The sequence below is a fragment of the Cibotium barometz genome, chromosome 40 (genome assembly GCF_041138505.1).
Source record: "Cibotium barometz isolate CiBa-2024 chromosome 40, ASM4113850v1, whole genome shotgun sequence".
Classification (NCBI taxonomy): domain Eukaryota; kingdom Viridiplantae; phylum Streptophyta; class Polypodiopsida; order Cyatheales; family Cibotiaceae; genus Cibotium; species Cibotium barometz.
Window position 1 is genome coordinate 12,120,525 of NC_141085.1, and position 11,464 is coordinate 12,131,988.

General features: G+C 38.1%; 1 protein-coding gene across 2 annotated transcripts in view; it reads right to left on the bottom strand.

Moving 5' to 3' along the window:
- Positions 1 to 2,036, bottom strand: part of XRCC2 (homolog of X-ray repair cross complementing 2 (XRCC2)) — a 44,028-nt gene extending 41,992 nt beyond the window's left edge. For both annotated transcript variants that reach the window (XR_015262775.1, XM_086779240.1), the window contains exon 1: positions 1,805 to 2,036. Coding sequence is in view for 1 of the 2 variants with exons in the window: in XM_086779240.1 (XP_086635366.1) it covers positions 1,805 to 1,987 (183 nt within the window). In the remaining variant the exon portion in view is untranslated. The remainder of the gene's footprint in view (positions 1 to 1,804) is intronic.
- Positions 2,037 to 11,464: the final 9,428 nt, after the last annotated feature.

An 11,464-nucleotide genomic window follows, 5' to 3' on the forward strand; every position in this document is an offset into this window, starting at 1 on the left:
TAAAAAGTATGCCAAACAAAGGATATGGTCATCTTGTGTTTACTTTGCAAAGCTTGCCAGATCCAAAGTTAGACAGTGTGGAAGTTTAAGTTCAAGAGAACCGTGGCTTCTCCCACAACAATGAAGAGGCATTCTACTCAAAGAACGAGTTTTATACCAACAAGAACCCCAGTAAGAAGAAATACATCGACTCAAAGTCGAAGGACAAAAAATCTTGTGGATTTCATGGCAAAAACGATCACCTAGAAGAACATTGCTTCCTAAAGGAAAGAATAAAGCTCTCATTGTAGGAGAAGAAGCGGAGGAGGATTAGGAAAAAGAGATCTCTCATGAGGCCAACTTTGTTGCAAATTAGAACTGGGCTTTCTAAGCCACCAAGGACACTGGCCCATATCTTTGGCTACCCCATGGTGTGGGATCTCTCAATATTTTATCTATACTAGAAGGCAACAGACTACTTACAACCCCATAGTGTGGGACCTCGGTAATTGATCTCTAGGCAACGGACCTCTGTTGAGGGGAGATTTGTTGGGATATGGCACCAAATGTCCCTGGCCTTCCTGTGTTGAATGGGCCACCATGTTTACGGTTAAAAGCTTAAAATCAGTTCTTAGTTCATCTCTTCTAGGCACCAAAAGCAAGTGGATTGTAGGAGATTCTTTAGCCTAGAAATTAGCCTGCATAGTTGAGTACTGCTCTACATCAATGGAGGAATATGTGGGAGATGAATAATCTCATCAATGATGTAATGTACTTTGTACTCTCAGCCTATATAAGAGGCTCTCCATGAATGAATCAAATGAGTCGTGTTGTGTCCATTGTCTTGCTCTCATTCAAGGTCACCGCGAAACGTTTCACTGCTGAAATGATTCATTTTGGAATGAAACGTTTCACCACCGGAAGGTGGCCAGTGAAACGATGGACCAAAACGATTATATACATAAAATCTGAAGGTTGGACATGGTGCCAAAAGAGCTGAAAGTATACACAGTGCACACCAACAGTTCATTAATCAATCGATCATAACCCTCAAATTAGTGGAAGAATTGGGCAACCAATTTGGGTGTTTTGTCCAAACCGGAATCAAACCTGAATTTAGGGGTTTTGCCCAAACCCTCGAATTGGTGGAAGAATTGGGCAACCAATTTGGGGTCCAAATTAAGATTTGCTCAAATTGGGCAACCAAATAGGGGATTTAGTCCCAAATTGGACAAAACCCCCAAATTTGGACATCGAATTGAATGCCCATTTCTGGAATTTAGGCATCGAATTGAATGCCCATTTCTGAATGTTGACAAGATAGGCTTATAGCTGTGATTTTTGTATGTTTTTCTCATACTTAATAGAAGTCTCTTTCTTAAAAATTAAAAAAAACAAAAAAAAAACTACCCACCCTGATTTCACTCCATGCATGAAACGTTTCACCAACGTTTCGCGTTTTAGGGGAAGTGAAACGCGTTTTGCAGTGACCCTGCTCTCATTACCATGTAATTGAGCTCTAATTACACTAATTGTCTTACTTATGTTGATGTTAACCTCGTGGTGATCATATGCTTTAATCCACCTTCGCCCAAGCTCACTAATCCTCAAGCATTGCTTCATTAGCAACATTCATTTGTCTTGTGCAGAATGTCCACGGCATCCAAGAGCGGGACACACATGACACTCGGCTTCAACTGCTTCAAGACATAAGAGTCCTATCACTTGTTGTTGCAAGCTATTCCTTGAAAGCTTTCTTCTCGACAGCCGGCTGCACTAGTTAGGCTTTCTAAGGTTTCAGAGGCACATGATGATGACGACTGACCTGGAGCAGCAATTCGGATTTGGCAGATCCAGAGGGCCCCACGATCTCCAGCACATGGCCGGCATGCAGAGCAACGCGATGCAGGGGGGGCACCGAGGTCAAGGGAGGTATCCGGCGTGCGAGGGTCCTCGCCAACAGGCTCTTTGCTGACTCATCCACGGCCAGCCACTCCTTCACGTTCATCGGCTCCTTTCACTTGTGCAGTTCCAGAAACTCTAAAGGGGGAAGCTGGTTGCACTAAAAAATAAAAATAAAAATAAAAACTCATTTTTTAAACTCCCTACTACTAGGATGCCCTTTCAATCTTTTAAGTTAAAAATGTTCCTCAAAATTTCACCTCTCACTTGAAATAATGGAGTAGCCTTGCCAATCGCGTGTTAGTGCAGCAGTTAGAGAGTCGTGAGGTTGTGGATTCGAATCTCCCCTTTGAGAGCAATGCGCTTGTGTGTGTGGGTGATAACATGTGTACTTCCTACTTTCTGATAATGATAATAATAATAATGGAGTAGCCCTTCAAAACCAAGGCATGTGGCTTCACAAGGAAGACACCATCTGGCGCACTACTACAACATTATTGATGGAAAGTCTCACCGGGTCTAAATCCACCCTAAGTAATAACTACTCAGTCATACAGCCAAATAACCCCCTCCCATATGGCATCAGTACAAGAAATTGCCAATGGCAATAGGTTTTGGAAACACTTATAATAAAATCTTCAATCAAATCATTGCCCACATGTACCGGTGAGTGCTCTTCCATAAAACTTTTTTAAATCAAATCATTGCCCACATGTACCGGTGAGTGCTCTTCCATAAAACTTTTTTAAAAGTTAACATCCCACGTATGACAAATTCATATCTATACGCATATTATTGGTGAGTGCTTTTCCATATTGTTAAAAAGTTCATATCCCACTTATGAAAAATGATATGTAATCATATTATAATATGATGCATGTGGTAAACGTAAGCATTCATTGTTTATGACACATTTGACATCTGGCAAAGAAATAGTTACATCTTGAAGTTGTATATTTCTTAGAACGGAGGGAGTGGAAGAGTTATTGTAACACGTGGGTTTATATGCTACCATGCGTAGGTAGGTGTATGGTTGTCCTCTCGTGCATGTAGGCTAGCAAGCCTGAGGAATGGAAGATGCATGGGATCAAGGAGCAGGTGAGGGCGTTGGTGATTGCGAGACTAGGAGCCAGAGAATCTAGAGGAGGTTACGAAGTGCACTCGCAAAGTTGAAGGCGGGGACAAGGATGCAAAGAAAATGCACCCAGATTGGATTGCAACACACCTTGATTAGTCATCATAGAGAAGACAAGCGGATCAATACAAGGTATGTACAAGAGTATCTTCACAACTGATTAGGAGGCATGTAGGTCTCTTCTCAATGTGTCTCAGGTCTTTTATCTTGGTAAGTGTTTCTTTAACGTATTGTTCATGAAAGGACAGGATGTATCTGATCTCTTGGCAAGGGTCCCGTTGTTTATGGGACAAAAACTCATTCATGCGCTGCCCTTCAACCCATTTGTTTGATGTAAATAAGAGCTTGTAGAGGAAGCTTGCCCTATCTGGGTTGAGATACTAGTCCAACCACCTTGGCTAAGGCCGCCGATGCTCGAAAAACTTGCCAGTGTGTTAGGCTTGGTGCTCTATATCCCAAAGGATGAGGATAGTGGTCGCCAGGCAAACAATGTGTGCATCACATGGAATGCTCTGAAAGAAACTCCTAGAACCTTGGAAGTGAATTGGGTGAGCTCGGGAAGTTGGAGCTGAGTCTGAAATTTGGTATGTTCCTTGGGGCATGCTTCAGGTGTGGCATCTTCAGAGATATTGCAAGAAATTATGGTGAAGAGAGACATACAAAATCTAGGGGGTGAGGAGAGGAAGGATGGAGATCCCACTGGGGTTAGTAAAGTAGGGGATAAGGAAAACAATGAGAACTTGAGGAAGGATGGGAAAGGGAAGGAAGTTTTAGAAACTGAGGGAGGGGGACAAGTAGAAGGGGGTTGGACTAAGGTGATTAACAAAGCTAAGGGGAAGGCTAGCCTCATGCAAATTAAGGAAGAGGCCAAAAAGACTCAAAATAGGCCTGTATCTAGAGCAGCTGGGGGTAGTAAGTCTCAAAGCAACTTAAGTCCATTGATGTACTCGAACCCCTTCATCCCTTTAGGCGGGGTGGATAGTGAAACATCCTCTATGGATAAATTCAACTGGCAGATAGAGATAGCCTAGAAGGATATCCAGAGAGGATCCCCAGAAGAGGTAGGTGAAGAGGAGGTAGACATGGTCCCTGAAACTGTCTTACGATGAAAAAGAGTAATGAAGTTAGAGGTTGCACCTGGAAAGTTACGGGTAAGAAGAAGAATGCTGCTTTTCGGGGATTAGTTAAAGAATGGGGGCTATCTATTATGGCTATCTGGAACACAATCTTTTTGGACAGAAGTCATATAGGAGGGATAGATTTGAGCGGGTAAGAAGAAGAATATTGCTTTTCGGGGATTAGTTAAAGAATGGGGGCTATCTATTATGGCTATCTGGAACACAATCTTTTTGAACAGAAGTCATATAGGAGGGATAGATTTGAGGACTGGGCAGTGATGTATGGAGGGGGTGGGGTTAGTTGTAGTGGGGTTTTGACTACTAGTTTAAAAAAAATTCCTTGCATAATAGCGAACCATCCAAATGGTAGGATCCTGGTGGTTGAGGCCCAAATTGATGGATAAAGGTGATGATGCCTTGCATTTCATTGGCAGCAAAGGATCTCCAGGACCCCTCACTGCCACCTTTCCTTCTCAGTCTACCAATGGCCTCCTCAGTGAAAGAAATAAACAAATCATTTTTGAGCAACAGATTGTTAACCCTCAATTTCCTTGTAGGATACTGATTTAGTTTGTCCTCCTCCTAGTCAGTCACACGCCACTCCCACAGAGAGAGAAATACAAGGGTCAATTGCAACCTTTAAAGTATGGGGTATCCAAGAAGCCTGTTAACCAAAAAAAAACTCTATCAATGCTGGAGGAAGAGCCAAAGTACTGTAGACTGAAGTAAGTGTGGCTTAGATTAGATCCCCAATTCCCCAAGTTCCACCCTGTTATTACAAGTATATATTTTATCATATTTTTGATGCTTAATAATCATAGAAAAATATGCTTGATTTAATGTGTACAAAAATCAGCTTATTGGAATGTGCGAATGTGCACAAGGTTATTAAATGTGAGAATGTGCACAAGGTTATTATATGTGAGAGTGTGCACGATGTTATTTCATGTATAAAGGCCCATTAGTATTTATATTTGGGCAAAGGTTTTGATATGTACAAACCTTAGGAACTTTGATATAGTTAATAATATGTAAAGCAAAACCGAAAAGTGGGAAAAGCAAGCCCAAATTGTACAAATTGTACCCACAACTATGATTAGCTCCTTGGGCTATTTTTATGGAATACAATCCTCTAAATACTCATGTAGTGGAAGTGGAGCTATACTCATGAGGGGGGAGATTGCACCCAATCTTGTCTTGTGTGGTACCATCTATCTCTATCTCTTGTTGCAAATTTATTTCATGTTTACTTTTATTCAATTTGTATTCAATTGAATGGTCATCTTCTTTGTATTATTTGAGTTTTGTATTATTCTTCGTCAAGTATATTATAGATCCTACTTTGATTGAAAGAATATAAGAAATTCTCTAAAATCCTTTGGGTAGAGTAGAGAAAAGCTCAATGACCTTTGGACAAAAATTGAAAGGTTCACGAGAAGTCTATGGACCCTTGGATGAAGGTCTTGATCAAGGGTTGGGAGTAAATGATCACCTTCATCTTGAAAGGTTCACGAGAAGTCTATGGACCCTTGGATGAAGGTCTTGATCAAGGGTTGGGAGTAAATGATCACCTTCATCTTGAAACCACCCTGCACAACTAGAAAACAATCGTTCAAGATAGAAAGTGGTTTTATTCCATCCTCTATCTCCCTCAAATCCAATGGTATGGATGGATTCACCATAGCCCAAAACTCTTAGCTCCACTCTCGAATCTTCAGGAGCATGAAATCCATCATGGACGGATGAGGGCTGTGCAGAGATATTTTCTCTTTCGATTTAATATTTTTCCTTTCTCCTTTTCGTTTGCGCTGAGCGCTAACTGTTCTTTTTCTTTTACAAAAGCTGTTAAACAACAACAACTTTAAATTATATAACTTTATATGTATAATTTTTGTGCCTCCCTATCTCTGCGTTCTCAGGCACTTTTCTTTCTTTCTTTTCTTCTTCTTCCAGTCGCGCGGGGACATTCAGTAAAGCTTTTGTTACAAAGCTTTAACTAGTTTTTATTTATTTTTAAATAAAAATAAAAGAGAGATTAAAAGAGAGCTTGATGTTTCTTATTGTGCTGGCCGCACGGGCTGAATTTTGGCTGCTCTTTTACCTTTGAGCTTTAAAACTTTACTAGTATTGCACCCGCGCGTTGCTGCAGCCGACCAAGGTTCCAGAAAAGAACTATTCTCTCTCTACAACCATCTCTCTCTCTCTCTCTCTCTCTCTCTCACACACACACACACACACACATGCCCTCTCCCTCTCTCTGTCACGTACACACACTCTCAAATGTTGAAACTCTCTCTCTCTCTCTCTCCCTCACATGCACACACATATACACACCTGCTCTCTCTCTCTCTCTCTCTCTCACACACACACACACACATACACACACACACACACACATGCACACACTCCCTCTCTCTTCTTACACTCTCCCACACATAGAAGCTCTCTCTCTCTCTATCTCTCTCTCTCTCTGTTTCAATCTCTCTCTCTCTCTCACTTACACACACACACTCTCTCTCTCTCACTCTCACGCACACATACACATATGTAAATATATAGTATATACAATATTATGTTTTAGATACATAAACCTATACATAGACACATATACTTATACATATATACATGTATTTAAAAATATAAATACAAACATCGACATAATTTAATTAATTTTGATTAAATTTTAATGTGCGGAGATGGGTGATAAGTTGTGGTCACTTTTAAATATATAGATAGATATATCATACACACATCTAAACACACACACCACACACACACACACTTAAATAGATTTACACACATATATATAATTTTAACTAATTAAATTTTAGATTAAATTTTAATGGTAGGGATGAGTGGTGAGGTGTGCTCACTCTCAAATAAATGCATCTTACATGTAATCTCTCTCTCTCTCTCTCTCTCTCTCTCTCTCTCACACACACACACACACACACACACACACATGCACATGCACACTATTTATATATACATGCTTACATACCTATAGATACACATACATACATAATATATATAAGTGTGTGTATCTATAGGTATGTAAGCATGTATACAAAGATTTCATTGAAAGATGTGAGATGAGATCTTCTTAGATTCAAATTCAAAATTACATTGGAAGATGTGAGATTTGGCTCCTCCTCACGCTTGCAAAAGGAGTGGTTATTTTGAAATAGTCCCACCTCCTTTTCCCACGTGGAGGGAGGTGGGGTTGTGGTTAATCCTGTATAGATATTAACGCTTTGTGAATATAAAGCTTTATATAATACCTTAAATTCAAACTATAGGGAAAAAAAAAGGAGACTTTATAAGCTTATTATAGTTATAAGCTTATAATTCAACTCTTAAAAGCTATTTATATGCATACGCTTTGAAAGCTTATAGTTCAAGACCCCTCAAAAACCTTGTCCTTAGTTTTATCAAATTGGCCACCGTCTTTCTTATTTTATCATCTTTCAGTGTTTTTTGACCATGTTTGATTTTGACCCAAATTACTAAGAGATTAAAGCATAGCATAAACAAAGTTTGATTTAGATTTATATTTCTTGTTCAATCTCCTTGTGTGTTATGAAAACATTTAAGAGAACCCCGCCTAGAATTCTCGATAAGATACTTTTGTTTCACAAGGTTATTTATTAGGAATTTGAGACAAAGCTTCTACTATCTTGGCTTGGAATCGATCTTGACAAATAGCAAATCGACCCTCAATCCACCCACTCCTCTTGGCCCTTAGAGAAACTTCTAGACCGCACATTTACCTTCTAGTGGAGAAACTCATTGACCAAGAGCCTCCTCCTTGGTCCTTCCTTGATGGATGGACATCTATTACCTTATGGGCGCGTGGAATCGTTTGGGATTCAACTAGGAAAGTTGTGGAGTTTGACATCATGGCTGTGACCCATAATGCCTTTCTAGATGCTTTATCTAAATTGCACATTCTCTTTTTCTTTAACATGATATCTTAAATTCGTATCCACATCTCTAGCTATTTGACAGCATTTCTGATAATAGCTACTATTACTAACCTTATGAATACTTTTCCTCGTCATCTTTTCAGATTGTATGAGGAGGGCTCTTGGCACCCTTGGCCCTAAGTGAAAGATGTAAACAAGTTCAATTTGTCGAACTTATTTTGAATTACAAATTCTAGAATATATCTATTCATTTCTTCATCAATCAAAATTGTTAAAGTTGATGCTAGTTTTTCATTATCATTGTATTTATAATTGTGTTTAAATTTTGAAAGTATTGAAAAACTCAACTCTCTAAAACCTCCAAAAATGAGACCACAATTAGTTGTAAGACACCGCACCAACTAGACTCACGAAGTTCTTATATCAAAAATTTTATGTCTATAGCATTATGACTCAACCATCACCTCACGATCCTAATCCACCTTGGAAGCTCCTACGACTATGGCAGAGTGTAGCCGCCTAGCGCATTTGTTCAAATAGAATCGTATCCTATTTCAACATCTACTACAGATCTTCAACAATCAACAACAGGACGAATGGTTGAAGATTTGGACAAATGACCATGAAGAATGTTTTGTCTTCATACCCATTGGCAACACTACAATTTTTACTCCAAATATGCGTTTTGTCATCTCTTGGAACGGATAAACATCATTCGTAGATATAGCATAGACAATGATTCCTCAATATCTAATGAAGAGTTTATTATTCGACTCCATTACCTTAAAACCAAATTACCTCCAAAGAAAATAATTGTACGTGACCACACCCGCATCATTAGAGGATTGTAAAATTATTGTTCAACTTCTTATATTTATTCATATTGAATTTCATTTTTTGCTATCGAATGACTTTTCATATTAGGGTTGGTATTCTTCTATCTTTATACCCATAATAAATTTGTCTTTTATTTATATGATGACAAGTGTTGCTCCAATTGTTGTTTTTAGTATTAGTGCAAAAGCAAGTTTTAAATTCTAACTTTAATCATTAGTGTTACTCTTTCACCAATAATTTATTTTAAGTTCCTACTCTTTATGCATACAAAAGCATAGGTTCACATGTTTTTGGAGTGTTAAAATTTTTTTGCTAGACGATTTCAATGACATTACAACAATAAGATATGTATTCTCTACCAATTTTTCTTATCAAAATTTTTTGTTATTTCTTTAGTTTCAACCATGGCAGACTTACCGCAATGTCCTACAATTCAAGAGCAGATTGACTCTCTTCGCGCGTTCTTACATAAAGAACGAGAACTTCGAGAGAAATTCCAAAAAAAAATTTGAGACAACTAAGCAGGAGCACTAAAAGAGAAATAACAAAATAGACAACCATACCTCCATTAACAAGAAGTGCAGGAAGTCTACCTTTATATGTTACAGATGTAGTCAAAAAGGACATTACGCTAAAGATTGTCCAACGAAAAACAATCCACATCCACAAACTCATGATCAAGGTATGTATATATTTTCTTCTTCTTGTACACTATTCAAATTTGTTCTATATTTCTTTAAGCACTTCTATAAAATTTTTGCAACATAACAACTTAATAGATTCAACATTAAGATTACTTCAAATTTACTAAGTTAAACAAAATTTTAAGATAAAGAAAATTTGTGTCGGAATTTAAGTTTCAAAGGGAACTGGCCACTCTGTCCTCAAACTTCTATTTTGAAGGAAGTGATGTATGGAATTAATATGGTGGTATGGGATATCAGATTGGTTTCATATACTTACTCCATATGCATTTATGTCTTCTATATTTTATCATCCAATGTGTGTATGTGCAATGTGCCTATGTGGTATGGGACACTTAGACTTGTTTCACATACGTTCATTTAATTGGTTCATTGCATATGCATTATGTGTTGATCTAGTCTTTCACACCAATCATGAAGCCATCCTCTCATGGATTTACGGAACTAAGGACAGTTGCAATCCCAGCAAGAGGGAATGATATGAGAATTAACTCTTTTGTATTGGGAATTATATTATCGAGGACGCCTGTGTGTGCCATGCCTGTTGGTTGTGTGTGCCTGTTTTGGTATGTGTGTTTTGATTTTATGGTTGCCTATATCTCATGACGATGTTGGGATTAATTGATGTGTTCAATTAATTGTTTAACGAACGTGGATTACGTCTATGACTATAGGTACCCACACTCATGAGACGATGTTGGGATTAATTGATGTGTTCAATTAATTGTTTAACTAACGTGGATTACGTCAATGACTATAGGTACCCACACCATACAAGGGTACCGATTGAGGTGTCATATGGATGGTGGATTGAGCTGTGGCATAAAGATGAAGATCATTTTGTTAATCATGTATTAGAATTTTATGGCATCGTTATCCTTTCATGTTGCTAGGTTATTATATGTATATGATTTGTGATTTGATGAGTGCACACAAGTTTTGTTGTTGCAATCCATGTTCACCCAAGCCTCTGAGCCATGCCTTTATGCCTCTAAGCCATGCTTGGTCAATGAACCTCTAAGTCTATTTGTGGTATTCCATGTCCATAAGAACCTCTAAGCCATGCCTAATTAGCCTCTGAGCCATGTTCGGACCTCTGAGTTTACCTTGCAGGTTATGACATCAATAGCTACAAGTATGATGTTGTTGTTGGAGCATTTTCTTCTACACAATTGAGGACAGTTGCTTCCTCAAACGGGAGGACTATTACATGTTTATGTTTTATCATATTTTTAATGCTTAATAATCGTAGAAAAATATGCTTGATTTAATGTGTGCAGAAATTGGCTTAATGGAATGTGTGAATGTGCACCAGGTTATTAAATGTGCGAATGTGTACAAGGTTATTAAATGAGCGAATGTGCACAAGGTTATTATATGTGCGAGTGTGCACAAAGTTATTTCATGTATAAAGGTCCATTAGTATTTATATTTAGGCAAAGATTTTGATATGTACAAACCTTAGGAACTTTGATATAGTTAATAATATGTAAAGCAAAACCCAAAAGTGGAAAAAGCAAGCCCAAATTGTATGTACAACTATTATTAGCTCCTTGGGCTATTTTTATGGAATACAATTCTCTAAATACTCATGTCGTGGAAGTGGAGCTACACGTGTGAGGGGGGAGATTGCACCCAATCTTGTCTTGTGTGGTACCTTCTATCTCTATCTCTTGTTGTAAATTTATTTCATGTTTACTTTTATTCAATTTGTATTCAATTGAATGGTCATCTTCTTTGTATTATTTGAGTTTTGTATGAAAAACATGTACTTTCAACCCATACCTTTTAAAAGTGTAGCATTATTAAAAATCATAATCTATTATCATAATGGATTATTTTTTCATGGATGATTTAGAAAAC